General features: G+C 39.7%; 2 protein-coding genes across 2 annotated transcripts in view; one reads left to right on the top strand and one right to left on the bottom strand.

Annotated features, from left to right (window-relative positions):
* znf512 (zinc finger protein 512) overlaps positions 1 to 10,693 on the bottom strand; it is a 12,473-nt gene extending 1,780 nt beyond the window's left edge. The window contains exons 1-13 of the mRNA XM_084737344.1: positions 10,240 to 10,693; positions 7,437 to 7,569; positions 7,249 to 7,304; positions 7,002 to 7,060; positions 3,917 to 4,482; positions 3,646 to 3,735; positions 3,266 to 3,376; positions 2,495 to 2,619; positions 1,438 to 1,524; positions 1,178 to 1,276; positions 907 to 1,074; positions 614 to 811; positions 385 to 486 (exon numbers count right to left, since the gene is read on the bottom strand). Coding sequence (XP_084593470.1) covers positions 385 to 486; positions 614 to 811; positions 907 to 1,074; positions 1,178 to 1,276; positions 1,438 to 1,524; positions 2,495 to 2,619; positions 3,266 to 3,376; positions 3,646 to 3,735; positions 3,917 to 4,482; positions 7,002 to 7,060; positions 7,249 to 7,304; positions 7,437 to 7,536 — 1,761 coding nt within the window. The 5' untranslated portion in view covers positions 7,537 to 7,569; positions 10,240 to 10,693. The remainder of the gene's footprint in view (positions 1 to 384; positions 487 to 613; positions 812 to 906; positions 1,075 to 1,177; positions 1,277 to 1,437; positions 1,525 to 2,494; positions 2,620 to 3,265; positions 3,377 to 3,645; positions 3,736 to 3,916; positions 4,483 to 7,001; positions 7,061 to 7,248; positions 7,305 to 7,436; positions 7,570 to 10,239) is intronic.
* On the top strand, positions 8,051 to 26,250 carry LOC146314812 (uncharacterized). The gene is made up of 11 exons (XM_084737109.1): positions 8,051 to 8,265; positions 10,223 to 10,383; positions 14,071 to 14,096; positions 15,973 to 16,198; positions 17,906 to 18,108; positions 18,280 to 18,343; positions 18,474 to 18,534; positions 22,035 to 22,060; positions 23,351 to 23,542; positions 24,415 to 24,617; positions 24,750 to 26,250. Exons 1-11 carry the CDS (start codon positions 8,051 to 8,053, stop codon positions 24,966 to 24,968), a joined length of 1,596 nt encoding a protein of 531 aa, XP_084593235.1. The 3' UTR covers positions 24,969 to 26,250.

Genomic DNA, 26,250 nt, shown 5'->3' with positions numbered 1-26,250 from the left:
ATAGCTAATTTATGGAGACTCAAGACTAGCTACCTTCAAAATTTCTAGGAAAACGTGCAAAGCTGTGGCCGTACGCTCATGAAAATTCAGCCATTATCTACTCAAAACGCTGCTGGAGTTTCACAGGAAAACAGTGCTGCAGGATCTCGCAAACAATGGAAGTGAATGGTGACCAGTTTTCAAATGATGAGCATTATGGAGGCATTTTACGTTTTTATTCTGTTGTTTCTTTACGTGTGAGAACTCGTCACCATTCATTTCCACTGTTTGAGAGATTCTGCTATGCTCAAACTAACTTTAGAAACTAAACCCAAACCTCAGTCGGCATGAGGGCGAGCAGATAATGACTGCTGCGTCATTTGAAAGTTGCGTGTCGTTTCCTACCTGGTTGGGACACTGGACTTTCCTCTGCAGCTTCACTTCGTTCTTCCACTTCCTCAGCACCTCCTGGCTGAAGGCAGGAAGGCCTGGTCGGGCGTATTTCAACTGGAAGTGACAGAATGAACAAGAGGAGGTCAATGAACGCGTGAAAGCACACTTATATCTTCAGTGTTTAGTGCTATAAGGGAGAACTGCTTCCCGTTAGTGTGTGACTTAATGAATCTTCTCTTGCCTTTTTGTCATCTGGCACCAGGTCCGACTGAAACTTCCTCTTGGGCCAGTCTTTGGGCAGCTCGTTGTTTGCAATCTCAGCCAGGTGGAAGTTCGCCACCTGAGCCGAAGCTCTCTGCACTCTGCCGCTGGCCGTCCTCTCCGGGTTCGCCTCTCTCTGGGCCTTCAGCGCCTCGTCTTCCTCGCTCTTCTGGGGCGTCTGGGTAACAGGAGAGGAAATTAACGAGGAGATTTTAAGATGCAACAAACATCTAAATTTAAACCCAGTGAACTTCACTTTCTCAGACAACTCACAGGGGCGTGCTCTGATTTCAGGTGGTACTCCAGACCAGCTTTGGACTTGTATGTTTTCCCACAGTGAGAGCAGTTCAGCAGCATCTTCTCCAGCTCAGACTCCTCCTTCCCACACTTCTTCATGTGGTACACGTAGCCCATGATGCTGGTGAAGGCAGCATTACAGCCCTGAATATTAAAAAAGAGAAAACAGTTTACCGTGTCTACGCTTTACCAGTTTCATATTTTCTCGTCTTTGATAAATCTCCTTTTGTAAATGAATATGCTTCACCTCTTTCGAGCATTTTAATTTGCCAAGTCTCTTCAGGATTTTACGCAGTTTGTCTTTGATGACTCGATCGTCCAGGTCCTTCGCATCGTCTGCTGAGGGCTGAAAAAAAAAAAACACAAAGAGGCAGAGAAGACACCATGAGGCGACACTCAGACTACAATAAAACTGTCAGTGTCCATGTTTGGGAGTCAAATTATGACATCGGAAACAATTAAATGTGTAGAAGGAAGGCGGAATAAGGCTGAGTGCTGCAGTCTTACCAGATGACTGTGGTCGGCCATGATGTGATACTTCATCCCTGTTGAAGATTTCAGCTGTTTCCCGCAGTGTGGACAGGTGAAGGGTTGCTGCACACAACAGATTCAAGTGCCGTCATATTTGCCAACAGTTTTTAAAACATAAACCAAAGGACTTCTACAACATGAAAGGCCTTTTAATTCAGACCAGGGGTCTGCAGCCTGCAGCTCCGGAGACACATGCAGCTCTTTAGCCCCAGTAGCTTTGTCAATAATAATAATAACAATGATTATGTTCATAATAATTTTATTTATATAGGACCTTTATAAACAGAGTTTACAAAGTGCTTTGATAGACAAAGCAAAAGAGCAGGATAGTCCAACTCAATTTGGACAAACAGGAGTAAGAAAAAAATTAAGCTAAAATTGAAGTAAAACTAAGAAAAAAGCAAAAGACACTAAAACATTAAAAATAGGACAAAACAGTAAAAGAGATTAGAACAGGAAAACAAGAAAAACATGAAAATAGAGGGAGGAGAATGCAAACATCACCTCAGCATCACGCTCACATGACAACCTCTGTCACGCCACACTGAAGCGTCTTTCTTTATACAATCTGTTTTATCTGTGCAAAACTTTGTGTGCAGTTTTCTTTCGGTTTGTGTGAATATTCCTGATCTATTTTTCCATCATCACCATCCCTATGATCGTGGCATTAACACAGCAGTGTGTGTGTGTGTGTGTCTGCGTCTTGGTTTCCAGCTGCTGGGTGAAGTGAAGGACGAGTGTGTGGGATTACAAACTGCTCTGCTGGAGTTTTTCACAGGCTTTGTTTTTTACTGGACATCAGCCTTGTGTTTGTGCACATATTGTCAAAAATGTCTAAATAAATGCTTCAGGTCGAATTTACACACATCAAGACACAGCTGGAGGCGGAGATGCACGGAGCCGGTGCAGACAGCTGCACCGATAAAAATGAGAGTGTCTGTGATGTGCGAGACGTGCGAGACGTGAAGAGCGTGTCTGACTTTCCTGCAGTCGAGACATCGGGTGACTTGGTGTTTAAAGACTGAGTTCTCACCAGTCTGCAGTTCTCCATGTGTTTCTTCAGCCCCTCCACAGTCTTCCTGCTCACACTTTTACATTTCGGACATGTCACTCTGCCTTTGGCCACAATCTGGAGCTGCCAACGCTCCTCTTGACTTCCTGATGGATGTTAACAAATAAAGACGTTATTTTATTTTATTTTACTCTTTAGAAATGTTTCAGACGAAGGAAGCAGCCCATCTGAAGTCCTTTTAATCCTGATACTACTGCCCCACTGAGATTGTGCAAGAAATCATTTCAAAAGAAAATGCAAATCAATGCTTCTTTCGATCCACTACTGTTATGCAATTATTAGGAGTTTGTTCATCAAGCTAAAGAAGTAGGTGGCGCCTTAAAGGTCCCATCAGGTGTGTGTGGAGTCATCATGGACGTCTGGTTTTTTAGGTTCCAGGCCGTGGTTCAGTGGAGGTTTCGCTCCTGTAATTTTGTTTTGTTTGATTTAGGTGTAAAAACACAGATAGAGTCACGAGGAAACAGCTGATCAATCATGTGAGTTAAATGTCAGAATTTATTCAGAAAAAGTGTTTTCATCTCCCATCAAGAGCATTAACCCTGATTCGAAAAAGGCAAAAACAACCTGAAGCGACTGTAAAAACCTTTTTTTGTGAAAGTGAGGAGATTTCTATCAACCTTTTCTGATATGTTGCTAAAAATTCTAAACTTGACTCTTCTATATTTCTCTGCTGGGGCGAATCAATCAATAGAATTTAAATTGATTAAAAACACAAAACTAAGCCTGCCTCACCTGGTGGGTAGGTGGGAGGCTCCTTCTTTGCCACGGGGACGGGGATGACGGGTTTCTGGTCCTCGCAGGGCTGGACTGTCGAGGCCTCGCCAACACTGGCTGCATCTGAACCTGAAACATTTACATTAGAGGATTTTATTTTGATCCATACGCTGTAAATTTACAATAAACGTGTGTTTCTTGTTTCCCAGCCGTAGGAACAGCATCGCTATGACGATCAGCTCTGCCTGCGTTGATTGAGTATTATGCACAGTGGAGTACAGTAGAGTTTGACACAAATACCATCATCATACTGTACACCGCAGTAAAATGTCAGGAGGGTATGAAGGCAGGAAGAAATGGACACCGCCCAAGCTTCATACGAAGTTTCAAAAACTTACAGGAGTCTCTGCGCTCTGGTGGCTGTGGGAAGTTATTTACAGACGGGCTTTGCTCCATCTCAGGTCTCTGGACTTTCTTCATGTTCAAGTCTTTAAAGAAACACATGCAGAACAAAGTCAGTCTCCAAAAACACAAAAAACAAACCAAACAATAAAACAGTAAGGGTCTGTTGAGACGTCACGCTACATTTTTTACCAAGACACTAATCGTCTGATGTAAACTGGCTCCGTATTTTTAAAGTGGATGTGAGTGACATGTATCTGGACCCACCAGGTCTCCAGACGTGTCCTCTGTCTCTGCTCCAGGTCTGGTCTTGGCTCCGGCCGGTCCCCCACGCCTGCTCCGGCCCCGACGAGGCCCGGTCTCTTCCTGGATCCCTGCCCGCGTTCCAGGCCTGATCCTGTCCTCGGTCTCTGCCGGCCGCCCAGCCCTGCTCCGGCCCTCTGTCCCGGCCGGACATCCAGGCTTGGTCCTGTCCCGCGTGTCCCCTGTCCCTGCCTGGAATCCACGTCTGGTCCTGACTGGAGTGACCCGCTCGGTCTCTGCCGGAGCTCCAGACCTGCTCCTGGGGCCGGTCTCTGCCCGGGGCCCAGGCCTCGGGGCCTCGGTCCCTGCCGGAGCTCCAGCTCTGGTCCTGAGGCTGGGACGGCTCCCTGCTGGCCTCGGGGCCTTGAGGCCACACGTCCTTCGCCACCAGCCTCGGAGGCAGCCTCGCAGTGGGCGGAGCCATGGACCCTGGGTCCGCCCCATTGGCCAGGCCCCCTGATGACATCACTGAGCAGCTGGTGGTTGGGTAATCTACTGTTGCTATGGAGACACTCTGGAGGTCCTCGTACCTGATGAAACAAACGATATTCCACACTTTTTGTTAACAGTTTTACATCATTTTACAGCCTGTTATTTTTGAATAACTATAAATTAAAAAGCCACAAAAAATAAATAAAATAAAAGACTCTGCACTGGTCTGACAACTGCATGGCAGCCATCACTCTTAACTGTATCACCGGGACATATTTCACATATTACAGATATTTTAAGAACATTTAACGCGCAAAACTGATTCAAGTTTACCTAAAGAAGAAAAGTTAATCATCTCGACTAAAGCCTGCAGGTCGGCAAAACTTTAAAAAGTTTATTTCAAAAGTCAAACATCTGTTGTTGTACACTGCCTTGAAATTTTGAATTGTCTCAGTTATTTTTTTTTTTACAGTGGAAAGTGATTTGACAACTGTAAAAATATGCAGATTATATACCAAATTTTACAAATGTTTTGTCAATTAAAATGAGTGTCATAGCATCCACCTATTTTTTTTTTTTCATTTTTTGGCCCAAAAATGCCTCTTTTGATCATAAAGGTTGCAGACCCCTGTTCTACACCGTTTATGCAGCTTTTGTAAATTAATTCTAAGTGTATGCAACTAATGTACCTGCAGTTATACTGATACTATGCAAAATGTAGAATGTGAAATGAATATTTTTCTAAAATAAAAAATAAATCAATCAATTTCAAATCAATTAAATAATTTTTAAATCAGTATTTTGTGTCAAATTGTTGTTTTGCTTAGTGTGTAGCCACGTAATAACAGGATAACGTACAGTAATTGGGTCATTACAAAATAAAGCCCTTTAGGGTGATTAAAGACTAGAGCTGCAGTGATTAATTGAGTAACTGATTATAGGTCAACTATTAAAGACTATGAAAATAGTCATTAGTTGTCCCCTCGTGAGGTCGTCCCATCACCCTATTGGACATTATCCAACATGATGTTACATTTAAATGTGAGTTCAAAATGTTTCTCCTGAATCCTGATCAGGGTTGTGTGCCTCAAACATTATGGTTGGGATGCAGCCTGATACATATTTAATGTATAACTGATTTGTATTACATGGATATACTGAAATAACATAGCAGAGACTGTGTTTACTGAGATAAAATGTTCATCACTGGCACTGAAAAATCACTTGGCAAACAAATCCTGCAGCAAATTTCCCAATTAAGGACATCTGAGGCACAAACAAACTTTTTTTGATCCACGTATGAAAGAAAAAGACAACAAATGACAGTTTTGACGGCGCTGTGGTCGACTCAAAGGCCGGGAGATGAACAGCGCAGTTACAGTTTGATCTCTGTCCAAACGAGGTCTCCTGTTTTAATTTTCATTTCATTAAACAGTGATCAGTGTTTTGTTTTGTGGGAACCGATTTTCGTCTGGTTTCTCTGTGGTGAGAATGAAACAACAGGTTCTAAATGTGAGGCAGCAACACTTTACTGTTGGTATGATCAGACTGTCTAAATGGAAAAACTAAACTTTAGCCCTGTCTTAGAGGGAAAGTGAGATATTTATTAGGGGTACAACGGATCACAGTTGTCCAGTGTCCTGTATGGTTTGCACTCCACAGGTCGGCACACATGATCGTAGTGTGAAACACAGTTTTACTGTCGCTCTTATTTTTATTTAAGTGATAATACCCAAAATCTCAATGCAGAGTTGCAGTGAAAGAGGAGAAATGCTGCTGTGTTTTATTCTGCAGCTCATCTCTGTGAGGGAAGACTGATCGAAAAGCCGTCACATCGTCTCGAGTGAAATCCCGACAATGACCTCTGACACTGGTGTAACTATGCTGTCGTCATAGTAACAGATCATAAGATGCCGATATTTGTTGAAACTTTGGTGACAGGATCTGCTGTCTGAACTTCTACACACACGCACGCACGCAGACACACACACACACACACACACACACACACACACACACACACACACACACACACACACACACACACACACCTCCTCTCAGCTGTGTCAGCTCTGTGTCTGTCCGTCTGTGACTCCGTGTGTCTGTGTTGATTGGCTGTTGCTCATGACTTCTACTCAATCAGATAGTGATGTGGGCGGGACATTGTGCCAGACTACAGAGTGTAGTAGTGTACTGTGGTGTACAGCGTATAATTATCTATTATATGTATATTATATATATAGTACAGTACTGTATATTACAGTAGAGTATAGCATTTGAAGTAAACTGTATGCTATAATTAATCTAGTGTAATTTTTATCATATCTAATTATTAGGACCTGAGCACCAAACTGCTCGAGGACACTATTGAAGCATTTTGAGGGGCTAAACGTAATTGAGGGCGCATGAAACTTGGCACAAGCATTAGCCATGGTGAAAAATTTCATATGATATAGCTTTTGGCAGTGGGTGTGGCCAAATGGCCTGGTCACGCCAATTAAACAGCAGCCCCACACAGCATGGTTCAACAATATTTGTATTTCACACCAAGAGGCACAAATAGTCTCTTGGACCCATCGCCTAAACCCAACAGGAAGTCAGCCAATTACTTTCTTACCTTTTTCTACCGTACGTTCTTTTCATCTTTAGATCATCTTGGGCTTCAGACTCGTCGTTCTAAAACATTTAAGTACAGAAGTGTGAGTCAGAGATCCAACAACGGCGCACATGAAGTTAACAGATTCTGAGTTATGAGAAGGCAGAAACGGACGACCACAGTTACACACTTTTCCTGATAACATCTGGGTCGTTTGTTTAAATGCAACGTGATGAAAATACAGCATGCGACAGGAGTTCATTCTCACCTTTGGATATCCAACTGAATTTAATTCACAGGTTCTTTCTGGCATTCGCTGAACAACTGTTGGAGAGGTGGAAATTAATTTGATTCAAATTCAAAGAGGTAAAATTATCAGGTTTTCACTCACAAAAAATTAGCACAGTGTCAGGTGTACTCTGCTCATAATGATCAGGATGAGAAGTTTCTCTTTACCCGGACATGGTGCTCCACTTTTAGTTTGTGACTGGACAGATTTTCTCTTTCTTGGCACATACAAAGGTGACATATCCCCTCCAGTGTGCGCAGGGTCCATTCTATGAGCACCAACACCCCGAAGAAATCACCACTGAAACACAGAGGAGAGAGAAACATCAAGACATGCAGGATTCATTCAGGTTTGTTTTAGATTTTATAATGCTTCCTTTTGTTGCACGCCATAATTATTTACATTTCCATGTTTGTGACACCTTTTCTCTTGAAAAAGAAAAAACAAAGATCTCTGCACACCTGAAGATGTGACAGGTGCATCGGAGGAAGATTCAACTTGAAGAAGACTAGAGAAACTCCTGCACACTGTCTTGCTTTCTACCAAGATATTTATTAAATATCAGTGTTTCAGATGAAACGCCCTTCATCAGGTTTGCTCTATTCAAACTGATAAACTTTTATTGGGAATGGAGACATTCTGAAGTTGGTGCCCGCAACACTTTTCAAAAAAAGTTGAGACAAAGTCAACAAAAGTCCAGCAAGGACACCTGTTTGAGTTAAAAGAAGAAAAGGACCATCCAGATTGTTACCAGCGCTGAGTTCAAAAGACAGCAGCTGTGATGGTGTGGAGGTGCGTCAGCGCCCATGGCATCGTGGGTAACTGTCACATCTGTGAAGGCCCCATTAATGCTGAACGGTTCATACAGGCTTTGGAGCGACGCTGCCATCCAGACGACGTCTTTTCCAGAGACGTCTCTGCTTATTTCAGCGAGACGACGCCAAGACACATTGTGCACATGTTCCAACGGCGTGTCTTTGTAGTAAAAGGGTTCAGGTAAGAATGAGAAAGTATTTCACTTTCAAAACTTCAACAAGTAAGTGTCCTCAGTTCATAAACACTGACTGAGTGTAGTTAAAAGAAAAGCTGATGTGTCACAGAAGTAAAAAAGGCTCCTGAACCAACTTCTGTTGCAGGCATCAAATCCAGAATGAGTGTATTTTTACAAAAAACAATGAAGTTAATCATTTTGAACATTATATACCTCGTCTTTGTACTGCATTTTATTGAATACAGATCGAAAAGTTTTTGCAAATCATTTAATTCTCTTATTATTTACATTTTACACAACATTTCAACTGTTTTGGAAATGGAGTTTGTAGATGAGCAACGTTTGGAGGCCACAGAGGAACTTTCTGTGGCCAAGGGTCATAGTTAATGTCGAACCTACTATGTATAAATTCACTAATATATTCTCATATATTATTATAGGTTGAGCTACCCAGCAGTTTGTAAAGTAACTGACCAGCTGTAACAAGTGATGCACACATGAACACATTAATAATTATAATCCAGTGATATAATTGATCCATTCTGCAAAATGGAGACTTTTTGATGCTAATACTAGAGTTATAAATAGTTTCAGTGCAGGACTTTTTCTTGTTTGCTTGTAAGAGCATTTTATACTTCAGTATTAGCAGTGCATCTGCTTATACTTAATGATTCTTACACCGCTGTATAGTAACTTGCAGAATATGGCAAAATAATATTTCTCTTGCAGCTAAGTCTTAAAATATTCAAGTCCTGCTGCAGAGACTCTTTCCAATGAAGATTCTCTAAAGTGCCAAAAATTGGTTCTGCTTATAACATATTATGTGCACCTGATGAACCATTTCCTGCTGCTTTTTAGTGCCCATGGCATCACAGGTAACTGTCACATCTGTGAAGGCCTCACTAACACACACAGCAGCCCCTTCAGGAAGTCACAACGTTGCAACTGCAAAAATTTCGGCAGGACCTTGCAGTTTGTCCAAATTCTGCAACTTTTCTACAAATGTGACCAGTAATCGTTGCCACCAGTCAAAGCTGTTCTCTGCACGGCTCAATGAACCGACTCAGTGTTTCGTTTTATTATCCACTGTTTCTTGCATTTATGTATTTTTTTAATTTTGTCACAGGTACTGATAAGAACACAACATCTGTCACTGTTATTATCTTTTATCAATGCTTGATGCTTCTTTGTGGAAGACCCCCCCCCTCCCTTTTAGGTGCACAGGTACAAAAATGCAACCAACCTAAGGTACAACCAGGTGTTGGAGCATCTTTTCCAGGGACGACCCTGTTTATTTCAGCAAGACAATTCTGCATAATGACTAGTTTTTTTTATGCTAATACTTGAGTTACATAAAGAGTTTCAATGCAGTATATTTTCACTTCAGTAAAAATACTGCAAAACAATATTTCTGTTGAATCTTAAAATATTTGAGTTTTGCTGCAGAGACTCTTTCCAATAAATGTTCTTTAAATGTTTTCGTTAGTGTGCTCACTGTTTCTGTCTTAATGTTAACAGAGTGTGTTGCATTTCCATCATGTTTGACATTTGAACGGTGTGTGTGTGTGTGTGTGTGTGTGTGTGTGTGTCACGTTGAAGGCCACTGTCTGCTGCTTTAACGGCCAAATAACGACAGAAAATCTCCAACAGAGAGTTAAAGTGCATAATGTATTTTTATCTTTCCAGTAAAACCATAAAAACCAGCCGTTCCAAGACTTCAAACCAGCACCACCACCACCATCATCATCATCATCATCATCATCATCATCATCATCACTGTCTGTGTGGGTTAAAAAAAAAAAGATAAAATGTTGCTTTTGACGACGTCGGGAGAGAAAACGCGTCTGAGAAGCTGCAGCTGAAGCAGGACTGGAGTTAAGCGACATAACGAGCAGTTTTCTCCTGCACGGAGACACCGTCAACCTGTCCCCCCTGTCCACCTTTCATTGTCTCTGTACGGAGGGAAGAAACGAGCCTACCGTCCTCCAGCTCACTCCCCTCTGCAGGGACGGTTCGCCTCCATGTCTTGGAGCCTGGCCTCCCCTCCTCTGTCGCCTTTCCCCCGGCAGTGATAACCACCAGGAAGAGGGGCGAACATCCAGGAAGGCCCCGACACACGGCGGGTAAAAAACAAACAAAACAAAAACAAAACAGAAACACTCCGACACACTCCCGCTCACCTCTGACAGCATCTAAATATGAAACACCGGCATATTTCAGCTCAGTGTGTTTGTATGTTCTCCAGCGGAACGCCCTCCTGCTGGAGAGAACAAATAAGACCCGCATCTGCTGCTGCCTTCACGGACCGTCGGAAACACGGACATTCTTAAACATATACTGTGGGAATTTGGTAAGTGCTTCGAAAACATTAAAAGTTAACCAGTTTGAACATTAAATATCTTGTTTTTGTACCGTTTTTAATTTAATATAGGCCGAAAAGTGGAGTTAAATATTTTTTTTTAAATTCATGTTTTACACAACGTCCAAATTTTTGAATTTGTGTTGTTGTTTTTTTTTTATATATTTATATATTTATTTATATTGACAGAAAACAATAAATAAATCAGTTTGAACACTCAATTTATTGTCTTTATGCTGTTTTAAATTTAATATGGGTGGTAAAGTTGCAAATATTTTTTTAATTTACTTTTTACACAATGTCCAACTTTTTGAATTTATGTTGTTTTTAAAGTTTGATTTATATATTTATTTATTTTGACAGAAAACAATAAATTAATGAGTTTGAACATTCAGTATCTTGTCTTTATACTGTTTTAAATTTTATGTTGCTCAAAAAGTTATTGCAAATCATTGTTTTTTTTAATTTTATTTACTTTTTACACAATGTCACAACTTTTTTTTTTTTTTTTTTTTTTTTTTTTACAAACCTTCATTTTAAATCCTAACTTGTTTTGTCATCAGCTTGTCTACAGCATTGAAAGTTACATTAACATTGATTTGTGCATGTGCAAAAACAAGAAATTAGTTTGTCTTTGAATGAATGAATGAAAATTCTTTATGTTAAACAATAGAAATGAGTGAAAAAAAGAGATTTTAACTAAGTTCAATAAACAATAAACCTACACGTCATTTTCACTTTCTCACATCTTTTACATAGTTGTCGTCTTTTTACATCTTTTACCTCGTTGGATGAAATTGTCTGCAAAATAAGAAATAATCAATAATTCCCCTCAAGAGAAAATACAGATATTTGTGTTCAAATGTGGAGAAAAAAAGTAAAAAGTTCCCAGAAAAATAAATACTCAAATACAGCTACGTGAAAAAAACCTATTTCAATACAGCAACTAAGTATTTCTACTTGGTTACTTCCCACCTCTGCTTGTAATAGAGTATTTTTGAATTACGGTGTTGCAACTTTTACTCAAGTAAAAGCTACAGCCCATTTCTATTCTAAGCTACATGACACTTCTACTCCAAACTAACTAACTTCTGGTTGGTAATTTGAATATACACATGTAGTAATCTGCAGTATCAGTGTCACTTCAGTTCAAAGTTTGGAGTCTCCCTGCAGCTCAGTTGGTGAGAGCATGTGGTCCTGTCGGTCCCCTGAAGTGGTCATGGGTTCAATTCCATCCTGTGGCCCTTTACCTTGTGTTGTCCCCTCTCTTTTCTCCCCTTCCTGCCCTCACTTCAGCTCTCTGTCAGACTTAAAGCACTTAAAAAATATTAGAAACTGTTTTCCTAAACATGAGACAATAAAGAAGGACGTATTAAGGTGCATATGTCCTTTAAAGCTTTAACTGTCCCTGGATACTGAGTAAAATACCACATGGAGACAACTCCAGCTCAGACAAATTAGACCTAACAATGTGGTAATTGCAGCGTGGAAAGTATGAATTTTCTCTGAGTGCTTCTCAGTTGTGAGTCATCATGAACTGTGAGCGCACAGCATTTAATTCCAACCAAACACAGCAGGAGCTCGCTGGATAACACAAACACTCAGACTCACAGGAGGCAGAAGAGAAATGAGCTGCTGTGGCATTTGTTTAGAATAAAAAACACAGCTACTGATCATTTCACAAACCCACTGATACTGTGCTTATAGGTTACTGAGATGTTGCATTCAAGGACCGGTGAGTGTGGCAGCTGTGACCACAACTGTACTATTCTACATAAGGTTGGACATTTTGTGCATTTTCCTAAACTGGTAGTTTAAAATGCTGTCAATCAATTAATCGATCAAACAATGAGATATAAACTGCAACTGCAACTCATTTTCAGATTTTTCTATTTTTTCTCATCTTTTCCATAATTTTATGACTAAGTTTATGTTTCCTTAAGTGAAACCTGACAAAACAGTCACAAACAAGGCTCAATTAAACTTTTTAACAGTAATATCATTCACATCCCTGATTCTGAGTGTGTAATTTGATGCATATAATTAGGATTCTTGTATACATTCATTTCATGTTTTTTCTTTTTTCAGCCAAATAAATTTACTCAAAGATCATTTATATGCCTGATGTGTATTTGCGCCATGAAACTTTTGGTTGCTAGATTTGTTATCTTCGTTATCTGCTTCCAGTTTTTTTTTTTTTTTTTTTTTTTACAAACAAAAATATGTGAATAAATTAAACGGATGTATTTCAGTCTTCACAGCTCGGTCGTACAAGTTTTCGAGCAGACCCTGAAGGCAGCAGCAGTCAGTAGGGAGGCGGGTCCTCCCGCCTGTGAGAGGAGGTTGGCTGCAGGGAGTTCAGGATGAGAAAAGGCATATATCTGGTGAAATTAATGTCTTTATTATTAAAACTGTCCAATATATTATTTTCAAAAGGCTGCTTAGTCAAAAATAGTAAAACAGTTAATAGATTTTGTTATCTATCAATTTATAACCCTACACATTTAAATCCGTCCTTTATTTGCTCAGTCACATTGTTTGAGAGTGATGTCTTCTTGTTAAAATGTCCCAGTGTCAACTAAACATTATAAACTTCATATAGATAAAGCTTAGGCCATAAGCTGGTTGCTATAGATGATGGTTTATACAAATACAATACAAACTCTACTGAAGCTGGTGTTATTCTATGAGGGACACACAGCTGTGTACTTTGACATAAAGCTGCAGGAGCTGCAGTTGCATAAAGGAAATGTGAGCACAAGTTGTTCTCTAAGAATGAAGGTGTGTTGTTTTTTCAAAATATCCAACAGTTTGAGCAAATTGACACTTAAAATCAGGTTTAGTCCAGAGTTAAAGCTGTCCTGTCATGTGCTCAGACTCCCTCCACCCTCAGCGTGAAGGCGACACTGACACACTGTTTCTGTGATGTCAAATCAACACATAGTAACTGTAGTGTCGCTGTACAAATGTTGTATAAATGTGCTCTGCAGTTTCTCCTTCCTCCTGCTGTGTTCATATCTGATCTCTGGCTGAACTCTGACAGTTTACTGTTGTGTCTCTTCACTTCCTCTAGTGGTCAACTTGAGAACACGAATCCTGTCAAAACAAAAGTGAAAGTATTCAGACTCACAGGGAGGAGACGTTCGAGTGTTTGCAAGAAACAGCAGAGATACTTCAGACGGGCAAACAATCGATTTTGTAAGTTTGCATGTTGTGAATAATACCTGCGAGGCTGTGAACTGCTGACTCTCAACCATGCATCAGATTAATATTAGTTATAGACCTCTAAGGTATTTTTTACCTGTGTCTTACTGAGTACAAACTCGAGCAGAGCAGCTGTGACAAAGCAGTTTGTGACACACACACACACACACACACACACATGCTGCTTGTTCTGCTCTGTTTAATTTGTTAAATGATGTTGACTAAAGTTTCTTTATCTCCTCCACAGAGACATGGACCAGGAAGTGGCACCAGGTGAGGAAACATGTTTACTTCTTTCATAAACTGACAACATGTTTCTCTGTAAACACTGCAGTACTTCAGCATTAAAGAGAGTAAACTACATTTAATGATTAGGTAACATTTAAAGCTGCTTCTACTAATATTTTTTATATTATAATCAGATCAACTGACAACATGTTATGATTGTCTTGGTGATGAACCAACTGACTTTCAGTTTGTGTGTCTTTCAAATATGGCTGCTACGCTTCAAACAGTGAAGCTGTAGGTACCCCTCTGTGTTTCCTGAGTTCCACTTCCTCATTCATGTGTCTCACGGAGGACACTTGGAGAGCAGAGGGTGGGGGGAGGAGTGTTGGATTGTACTGAAACACACTCACCCTCGTTCACTTTGAGCCCAAACTATCAGTTGTAGCTGAGCATCATGAGAAACACCTGCAGACTCATTTCAGTGAGGCAAGAAGTGACTTCTGCTTCTGATTTTTTTTTATGTTTGAAATGTTGATTAACATACATTGTCCCTGGTAAATGAATAAATACATTTATTTTTGTATCAAATGCATGACAGCAATGCATTGTGGGTGATATACACCTTGTTGTTGACTCGCTCCTTCAGCCCTCTGAGGGTCGAACTCACCAAGTTCACTTCATTTTTTTGGAAAAACATACTTAAGTTGTGGACATAAGTTGCATAATTAACATACGCAAGTTGTTTACATAAGTTGGGGATGTAAGTTGCAAAGATAACGTAGATAATGCGTAGTGATGATTAAATGAAAAGGACAAGCCTATTTTCATACATAAAGGAGGCATAGATGAGTGTGTGTAACCTAATGTACATGAGTTGCAAAGTTAACACATGCAATGTAATGTAACGTAATGTCACGTTATGTTAATCAAAGGACCAATGTGCACCAGTGCCAGCTAGCTCCTCTATACGTGGACTTTCTCACTCTTTATACGACGTCACCTGACTCTGACGGCTCATTAAAACATAATGCCAGAGGGACGCCTCCAGCAGAGACACTGAAGGGGTTCCTATAGTCTCATAGTTTGAGGGACAGTGACCAAGGTCCCCTATTTCATGTGTTGGGAGTGAAAACAGGCTGTTCGGCCACAACAAGCAGCTGTTTTCATGGATAATGCTCTGATAAACCTGCTGTGTGCCATCTACCCAACACCAAACAGCAGACAGACAAAATTAGAGACTAGCTGGTGAACTTTTAACAGCTAAAGAACCAAATATTTCCTTTAAGAGTTGGTGGAGACCAAATACAGAACTAAAAGAGGGTGTGACAGAAATGGTAAACAGACTTCAAATGAATGATAGTATTGCTTTGTTTTTCCTCAAATGTAGGTGGAGACCAAAAACAGAGCAAAAAGACACAAAACCACATTCTTACCAAACAAGCTTATATAATTATACTTCCTTGACAGTGCCCAGGATCAGCAGATGGATTTAATTCTACTTCAGCTTTTCACACAAAATCACACCAGAGTTTGATTAAAGTCTTTTAAAGCAGCCTGAACAAACACACATTCTCATTAATCTGAATGAAGTCAGCAGGTTAGAATAAAACCAGTGACCAGCTGTCTGCAACAGAGTCAGTGCTTCTGTTTCTGTGTCTTTCATGTACAGACAGTAGCTTTGAACCAGGAGGTAACACACTGTATATCTGTGGTTTGAACATTTGTTCATTTATATTCAACATCTCTACTGACACAACAACTTACATCATTAGAGTCATTTTTTAGATGCTATAATCAATCATAAGTTGAACTTCTTTATGAAAGTAGAACGGGGATGTTTTTCAATTTATGCTGAGATCTTTTTTCATCAATATTTTCCTTCATCTGGATCTGATGGTGTGTTTCCACAAAACTCTGTCAGCTCAATAATGACTCAAATATTCTTTTGTCTTTAGCATCATGGAAAAACTTCTATGTCATCGTGGCAGGAAGAACTAATGGGGCTCATGAAACCATTGTTCAGAAGATTTGTCGAACTGGTCACACTGAGGTGTTTTCTCCTGAGGACAGTGACTACCTTCTGGTTTTCTGTCCTGTTGCATCACGAGTTGGAACGGACATCAGCGAGGCCCTGCAGGATATTCCAGGTAGGAACATGACTTATTTTGAAAAATATTATTATTATATATTATTATTATTAAAAACACTTCACATAGTCTTATTTTTGTACAGGTTATGAGTGGACTTTTATTTTATTTTTTATTTTATTCAGTTACTTTTAAGAATTTCCTTCAAGGCTCCACATTGGCAGTTCTTTGAAGTTATTTTCAGTCTAAAATAGCTGTTGTTGCTGGTGTTGCTGAGCCCTAAACTAAGGAGGATAAATACTGACTCTTAGTGTTGCACAGTATACTGATACTAGAAAGGTACTGCAGAACCCAGCTGATAAAAATAATACAATACCACCTTTTATTAGTTATGATAATTTATGACTGACTGGGTCTCTGCTTTCACTTCCTCCAGACATTGTGGATGTGCAAAACATTTTCCTACTTTCATGGTGAGCAGAAGAAGAGGCATGATTGCTAATGTTACAGATGTTAGACTTGCAGACCGTCCACAGCTTGTTGACGGACAAAGCAGACACACAGTCTTCCATGTTTCTGATGTTGGAGCTGAAGATTTTGTGCCTGGTCCTGAGTGAAATATTTTTTGGATTTCCATATCTGTTTTAGGATGTTGGATGTTGTTCTTTCTTTTCTTGCCTTAGCATCCTTCTCTGTTCCCTCATCCACAGCTATAACACTACCAAGGTATGTGAATATATCGACCTCTTCCGGTGCCTGCTCCCCAATTCTTGTAGGATTTGTGCTTTTGTCGTTGATTCTCTTGTCTTGTATCTGCTGGTGGGTATGTGAGAGCAGTGTGATGTCATCAGCAAAGTCAAGGTCCCCAAGATATTCTGTCAAACTCTGCTGGATACCAGTCTTTGTATTGTCGTTTGTCTGTTTCATGATCCAGTCAACATATAAGAGAAAGGGAAAAGGGGAAACCAGGCAGCCCTGTCTTAGGTTAGGGCAAATGGGCAACGTCGTCATTGACAACAACAACCATATATAGAAAACACCAGATAAAAATCACACTCTACTTCAAGGGAATGGAAATTTCATATCAAGTACAAATATGCAAGAATGTCAAAGTGCAGGTGTATGCAGTTCGCTAAATTAAAATTTGGTGATCAAAGATCACTCAGACCTCACTCAAGGCCACAACTCAAGAATTCATTCATTAATTGTGACAAAATTATACACAAATATCTACTAGGATAAAGTGATGAGGTGATGATATTTTATATCCAAAAGGTCAAAGGTCAACTTCACTGTGACACCATAATGTTCAGCTCTCTATCAGTCCTCTGTGAGTCTGATTATGGACAGACGTGGATATAAACTGTAACTTGACTTTTTGACTGCTGTTTTTTTTATGACCACTGACTTCTCATTTATCTTAACCAGCCACTAGGAGGCGCAAGTGATCAACAGCTGCTTCAGTTTGAAATCTTGTTTCAACTAAAGACAACATATGTGGAGGTCAAGTTAACGTAAATCTCTGACAGTTGTGGTGTCATTGCAGTAGGTGCTTCACCATCTGTTGCCTGATGGGAACCTGCGCTCTACTGAGTGATCTCTTCTAGTTTATTGTCTTTATCTGTCTGGCTGTAAAACCAGTTGCACCGTGATAAATAAAGTTGAAGTTGAAATGAGAAATGTGTGGAACCACATGGAGTAAAAAACAAAAATAATCAGTTTCATCTTGTTTCTGACTCACTTGGTCGTGTTTCTCTGTTCTTACAGCTGGTAAACCAGTAATCCTGGTGGTGATGCATCACACCTTCAATCCTGATCATGTCATAGCTGACAGCAGAAGACAGGTGGACAAAGACAACGTCCGTCTCACTGTGGACTGTCTCTTCTATGAGGACAGCCTTCTGACCAGTAACCGCAATGATATCGCATGGAGTGAAATTCAGAAGTTTCTTGGAGTTCCTGATTTCCCGGTAATGACTTGATTTATTGATCTGATACAATCACAGAATAGATGTGGAGTTCACTGATATTGTGATATTAAGAGATAAAGGGTTGCTGTGGTCCATGTCAATGTTGCAGATTCATCATAAATGACTATTGTTGATCATGTTCTTGTCTTTTTTTGTCTTTTGTTCTCTCAGGTCTCCATCTGGCCACGCTCCTCCCCCGGCTGGTTCATCTCTATCTACAGGCACATCACCAGGGGTAAGTGTGACTCCGATCATGAACTTAAGACTTCGGATCAGACTATCAGTCTATCTTTTAACTTCACTATTGAGCTGTAAATGATACCAGATGACTCACTGCTCTGTTTGTCTTTTATTTATTATTTTAGGGTGTAGGAATCACTGGAAGAAGATACTGGTTGCTGCTGTTACTATTGCACTGGTGGAACGGTGGTTGCGCTAAGGATTTTACTCACATACATGACAAAGTTCAAAGGACCTTGGACCCCAGGAAGAATAGCTGTTGTTACGGCGCAGCTAATGGGCATCCTAATAAATGAAATGAAATGAAATAATATCAGTTTGCAGTATTATCACAATTAATAAATATGTCTTGAAGGGACAATTGTGCTTTGTACTGCGATGCATGTGTGTCCTCATCTGCAAAAATGTAGTAATGGAAGGATTAATATTGCTACTATTGTAATTAAGTTGTGACAGTTGAGCTTTTCGATCGTTAATATTTTATCTGAAGCACAAAAATTAATAGAAGACCAACAGATCTGCAGATACAGGACTTCAGCGTGTGGCTAGATGTGGGAAAAAGATGGACAGAAAGACTTGAAGTTAGGGGAATAAATGAACTGAAATGTCAAAGTTGGAACACAAAACTCCCATAAATTACTAAGAGCTAATGTTAGCAAAAATGCTCGCTAACTAGTTAGCTAATGATTGATTGATGTAGATTAGCTAGTTTACATGATTTTACAGGTCCCCTAATAATGTTTTTAACCAACGTCAAAGTTTGGTTTTCTTTTCAACATAGATGAGCCGAGTAACGTAACATATCTACATCATACATTTATAGTTAAGTATTCTTATTACCTTTTATCAAATTCTTTCAAACTTACAGGTCAATATAGTGGTAAGATCCATATTAAATCAAAGTCTTCGCTCCAGACATTATATGAGTCTGGACAAACTTAGAGTAGGAAGGTTTATTTCCCACCATGAGCAAACACTTGGCAACAGTGGCGAGGAACAACTTCCTTTTTACAGGCAGAAAAGTGGTTGGCGGTCATCAGCTGTTCTGTTTGGGTTAAGAGAGAAAGCAAATAAGCAGTTGTTGTAATTGTATCTCTAGTCTGTACATTTTAAGGCAAAGTTTGGAGACAAATTAATTTAATGAGAATATAAAGCTCTGATAATGACCCCAGTATTTATGCTTTTGAGATATAATTATTGTGGCATGTACATGTTTGTGTGTGTGTGTTGTAGACATGAGTGTTCACAAGTTTTAAATGGATATGAAACATCATTGTAAAATGCTGACTGTTAGCTGTTAGATAGTTCACCCAAAAATGAAATTTCGCTCAGAATCTCCTCACCCCTGTTCTGATGTGAGGATGGGTGAAGATCTCCAGTTCACAAAACACTGCCAGAGCTTCAGTGGAAAACAGCGTTGCAGCCAAATCCAGTACAATTGAAGTGAATGGTTTTAAAATATAAAAAAAGAACACAAAAAAACACAAAATGTCTCCATACTGCTCGTGTGATGTAATCCAAGTATCCATAAGCTGCAACATTAATGTTTGACCCAAAAAGACGCCATTTACACCATGTTTTTAGCCTAAATATCAACTGTAGCCTCTCAGACCTGATCCTCGTGCACACGCCTGAAACAGGTACACAGGCTCTCACCCAAGTGGCGTGACACGAGATATACGAGATCTTGCGATACCTTCACACCTGTGTTTACATGCTACCTGGAAGCGACTCAGACAACAGAGAGAGATCTGCTCAGAAATAGTGACTTATTACGTGCACAGTTGACTTTGCAAACTTTCAACAAAGAAGAAAATGTCTGAGGACTTCAACATAGAAGAGGAACATCATTTCTTTGCTGCAGCTGCGCCGCTTGGGTGAGAGTCTGTGTACCCGCTTCAGGCGTGTGGACGAGGATCAGGTCTGACAGGCTACAGCTGACATTTAGGCTAAAAACATGGTGTAAATGGTGTCTTTTAACGTCAAATTTTAATGTTGCGGCTTACGGACACTGGGATTATACCACACGAGTAGTATGGAGATGTTTTGTGTTTTTTGTATTCTTTTTTTTACATTTTAAAACTGGTCACCATTCACTTCAGTTGTACTGGATTTGGCTGCAACACTGTTTTCCGCTGAAGCTCTGGAAGTATTTTGTGAACTGGAGATCTTCACCCATCCTCACATCAGAACAGGGGTGAGGAGATACTGAGCGAAATTTCATTTTTGGGTGAACTATCGCTTTAAGTATCAAAATTATGTTTTTCCTTCATGAAGAATAAACAAAACTTGAAGCAGCTATATCATATTTGTGTATTGTCTTTGTGAATTTTAGGTATGGAAGCATTAGTTCAGGCCTATTCAAGACCAACCCCGAGTGTTAGCTACACAGATCAACTGCTAACATTAGCAACACTGACCAACCGCTAATGTTAGCTACACAGACCAGACGATAACATTAGCTACCCAGGGATCCAGTTAGCTAACTTGTCAATACAACTAATACTGAAAAATATTTTGGACTGTAGGTGGTGATGATAATGAACAGGTCTGCATCAGATTTGTTTGTTTGTTTATTAGATCCCCATCAGCTACTGTATTATAACAGCAGCTGCTCTTCCTGGGCCCCCCATTAATATTTGAACAATAAAAATAACAGGTTTGGGTGATTGGATGAATTAATCGCAGATTGCTTTTTTTTGGCTGATTTTTAGGGCCATATTTGTCATTTTATTCTGCTAATGTAATAGTCTGCTCTTGCTGGATGCAAAACAAGCGCTCCCTCCTTCTGCTGTGTCTGTTTTCATTTCCTCAAAACAGACAGTTCTGAAAACAGCGACAGAAGTGATACTGTACCACGTCGCACCACCAAACTTTCGTAACACGTAGGTGTGAAATAAATTTGGGGTCCATAAGAAAGATTAGAAACACTGCTGCAAATAATTTAATGCAAAACGTGTGTGACAACAGAGTACAGGCACTGATCTGTTAGTGCAGGTTTAGAGATTTAAAAGCAAAACATTTAATAAATGATACATATTTCATATATATAAATTCTGAAAACAAAAGAAAAAGGAATTAGATGGAATGAATAACACATGAATAACTCTGAATGATGGATGATTTATCAATTTACACACATAGTAACTGTAGTGTCGCTGTACAAATGTATAAATGTGCTCTGTGGTTTCTCCTTCCTCCTGCTGTGTTCATATCTGATCTCTGGCTGAACTCTGACATGTTCTCAAGTTCACCAATAGAGGAAGTGAAGAGGCACAACATTAAACTGTGAAACAAAAGTGAAAGTATTCAGACTCACAGGGAGGAGACGTTGGGGTGTTTCAGAGAAATGCCAGAGATACTTCAGACGAACTACCAGTCGATGTCGTAAGTTTGCATGTTGTGAATAATACCTGCGAGGCTGTGAACTGCTGACTCTCAACCATGCATCAGATAAATATTAGTTATAGACCTCTAAGGTATTTTTTTTATCTGTGTCTTACTGAGTACAAGCTCGAGCAGAGCAGCTGTGACAAAGCAGTTTGTGACACACACACACACACACACACACACACACACACACACACACACACACACACACACACACACACACACACATGCTGCTTGTTCAGCTCTGTTTAATTTGTTAAATGATGTTGACTAAAGTTTCTTTATCTCCTCCACAGAGACATGGACCAGGAAGTGGCACCAGGTGAGGAAACATGTTTACTTCTTTCATAAACTGACAACATGTTTCTCTGTAAACACTGCAGTACTTCAGCATTAAAGAGAGTAAACTACATTTAATGATTAGATAACATTTAAAGCTGCTTCTACTAATATTTTTATATTATAATCAGATCAACTGACAACATGTTATGATTGTCTCAGTGATGAACCGACTGACTTTCAGTTTGTGTGTCTTTCAAATATGGCCGCTACGCTTCAAACAGTGAAGCTGTAGGTACCCCTCTGTGTTTCCTGAGTTCCACTTCCTCTCATTCATGTGTCTCACAGAGGACACTTGGAGAGCAGAGGGTGGGGGGAGGAGTGTTGGATTGTACTGAAACACACTCACCCTCGTTCACTTTGAGCCCAAACTATCAGTTGTAGCTGAGCATCATGAGAAACACCTGCAGACTCATTTCAGTGAGGCAAGAAGTGACTTCTGCTTCTGATTTAGAAATGTCTGTTTGTGATCTGTATCATGATCATCAGAACTATTATTGCTACCAGTTACTGATCTTGTAAAACAAGATGTTTTTTATGTTTGAAATGTTGATTATCATACATTGTCCCTGGTAAATGAGTAAATACATATATTTTTTGCACCAAATGCATGACAGCAATGCATTGTGGGTGATATACACCTCGTTGTTGACTCACTCCCTCAGCCCTCTGAGGGTCGATCTCACCAAGTTCACTTCATTTTATTGGAAAAACACTTTTGATGGTGGTGGAGATTCAGCAAAGGCGTGTTGAACGACCAATGAAACTCATCAAGTTTTGCATCTGCGAGGCACCACAGTCAAGTTAGCATTAATAAATATGCAACATCCAGGTAAACTTTAAAGACTTTGATTAAAATCTTTTAAAGCAGCCTGAACAAACACACATTCTCATTAATCTGAATGAAGTCAGCAGGTTAGAATAAAACCAGTGACCAGCTGTCTGCAACAGAGTCAGTGCTTCTGTTTCTGTGTCTTTCATGTACAGACAGTAGCTTTGAACCAGGAGGTAACACACTGTATATCTGTGGTTTGAACATTTGTTCATTTATATTCAACATCTCTACTGACACAACAACTTACATCATTAGAGTCATTTTTTAGATGCTATAATCAATCATAAGTTGAACTTCTTTATGAAAGTAGAACAGGGATGTTTTTCAATTTATGCTGAAATAATTTTTCGTCAATATTTTCCTTCATCTGGATCTGATGGTGTGTTTCCACAAAACTCTGTCAGCTCAATAATGACTAAAGTTTTCTTTTGTCTTAAGCATCATGGAAAAAGTTCTATGTCATCGTGGCAGGAAGAACTAATGGGGCTCATGAAACCATTGTTCAGAAGATTTGTCGAACTGGTCGCACTGAGGTGTTTTCTCCTGAGGACAGTGACTACCTTCTGGTTTTCTGTCCTGTTGCATCACGAGTTGGAACAGACATCAGCGAGGCCCTGCAGGATATTCCAGGTAGGAAATGTCTTCAGTCATTGACCATACTACTTATTTTGGGGTGATAAATACTTCTCATACTGTTCCAGTCACAGGTTGTGAGTGGACTTTTATTTTATGTTTCATTTTATTCTGTTATTTTTAAGAATTGGCAGTTCTTTGAAGTTATTTTCAGTCTAAAATAGCTGTTGTTGCTGGTGTTGCTGAGCCCTACGCTAAGGAGGATAAATACTGACTCTTAGTGTTACACAGTATACTGATACTAGAAAGGTATTGCAGAACCCAGCTGATAAAAATAATACGATACCACCTTTTATTAGTTACGATACTTTATAAATGACAGTGTTTTTTTAAGAGTCTTATTGCTCCATGTGCGACAGCGGAGTCTCTGCTTTCACTTCCTCCAGCATTGTGGGCATGCAAAACATTTTCCTACTTTCATGGTGAGCAGAAGAAGAGGCCTGACTGCTAACGTTACAGATGCTAGACTTGCAGACCGTCCATGGCTTGTTGACAAAGCAGACACACAGAGTGCATAGCTGATGGGCAGGGCAACTTCAGGGACAAGTGATCAACAACTGCTTCAGTTTGAAATCTTGTTTCAACTAAAGACAACATATGTGGACGTCATGTTAATGTAAATCTCTGACAGTTGTGTTGTCATTGCAGTAGGTGCTTCACCATCTGTTGCCTGATGGGGACCTGCGCTCTACTGAGTGACCTCTTCTAGTTTATTGTCTTTATCTGTCTGGCTGTAAAACCAGTTGCACCGTGATAAATAAAGTTGAAGTTGAAATGAGAAATGTGTGGAACCACATGGAGTAAAAAACAAAAATAATCAGTTTCATCTTGTTTCTGACTCACTTGGTCGTGTTTCTCTGTTCTTACAGCTGGTAAACCAGTAATCCTGGTGGTGATGCATCACACCTTCAATCCTGATCATGTCGTAGCTGACAGCAGAAGACAGGTGGACAACCCCAACGTCTGTCTCACTGTGGACTGTCTCTTCTATGAGGGCAGATTTCTGACCAGTAGCCGCAATGATATCGCATGGAGTGAAATTCAGAAGTTTCTTGGAGTTCCTGTTTTCCCGGTAATGACTTGATTTATTGATCTGATACAATCACAGAATAGTTGCAGATTGTTGTTGTTGAATGTTGCAGATTCATTAAAACTGACTATTGTTGATCATGTTCTTGTCTTTTTTTGTCTTTTCTTCTCTCAGGACTCTTTCTGGCAGAGCCTCTGCCCCATCTGGTTCATCTCCTTCTGCTCCTCAATCTACCAGTACTTCTTGGTTGTCTGCTCGTGCCTGACCAGCGGTAAGTATGACTCTGATCATGAACTTAAGACTTCAGATCAGACTATCAGTCTATCTTTAAACTTCACTATTGAGCTGTACATGATACCAGATGACTCACTGCTCTGGTTTTCTTTATTTTAGGGTGTAGGAACCATCGGATGTCGATTACTGTTGGTATTATTGTAGTGGTGGGAATGGTGGTCATCGTGACTATCATCATTCTGGAGCAACAGAAGAAGATCTGAGAATTGTACATACACACATACATGACAGTCTGACTGATCATAATAACAATAAGCAGTATGATCACAATTAATAATTATGTCTTGAAGGGACAAATGTGCTTTGTACTGTGATGTGTGTGTGTCCTTATCTGCAAGTAACTGAAGAATTAAATAATATAAGCTGAGCTTTTTGATCATGAATATTTTTTATCTGAATCACAAAAATTAATGGAAGATGTTCATGTTTATTTCCCCAACATGGGTCATGTTCATTTAACTTTGGTCCGTTCTACATTTCTCTCCTGGTGTGAATCTTTCAGCTGCTAAAGACTAACATGTGTGTCTGTATGAGTCACCGAGGATCCTGACGTCCATATTTGATGAGTTGGGAATGAAAACAACCTCCTTTTCCTGTAAAAGTCACGTCACAACTTAAGTTAGCTAATGTCAGCAAAACAGTACTTAACTGGCTAGCTAATGTTAGCAAAATGCTTGCAAAATGCTCGCTAACTAGTTAGCTCATGACTGATTGATGTAGATTAGCTAGTTAGGTCACATTTTGCTAACCTTAGCTAACTTAAGATGATTTTACATGATTTTACAGGTCCCCCAATAATATTTTTTAACCAACGTCAAAGTTTGGTTTCCTTTTCAGCACAGATGAGCCGAGCACGTAGCGTCTCTACGTCATACATGTACAGTTAAATATTCTTAATAACTTTAATCAAATTCCTTCAAACTTACAGGTCAATATGGTGGTAAGTTCCATATTAAATTCATTCAGAGTCTTCACTCCAGACATTATATGAGTCTGGACAAACTTATTAAGAGTTTTCCCACCATGAGCAAACACTTGGCAACAGTGGCGAGGAAAAACTTCAGTTTAACTGGTTGCTGTAACTGTTTCTCTGGTCTGTACAAAACAAATCTCTTATTTTAGAGAATGCAAAGTGATTGGGGACAAATTCATTAAATGAGAATATAAAGGCGTGGTAAAGACCCCAGTGTTTATGCTTTTGACATGTAATTTTTGTGGCATGTTCATGTTTAAATGTTTGTGTTGTAGACGAGAGTATTAGCAAGTTTTAAATGAAGACGAAACATCTGTAAAATGATTATTGTTCCTGCTTTGTGTTCATCAGTGTTGTCTTTCTCCTTCATGAAGAATAAACAAGTTGAAGTTACTTCATCATATTTGT

The sequence above is a fragment of the Lutjanus erythropterus genome, chromosome 15, assembly GCF_056507025.1.
Source record: "Lutjanus erythropterus isolate fLutEry1 chromosome 15, fLutEry1.hap2, whole genome shotgun sequence".
Classification (NCBI taxonomy): Eukaryota; Metazoa; Chordata; class Actinopteri; order Lutjaniformes; family Lutjanidae; genus Lutjanus; species Lutjanus erythropterus.
The sequence above is the reverse complement of the archived record's forward strand: the minus strand, read 5'-3'. Positions and strand labels throughout refer to the sequence as shown.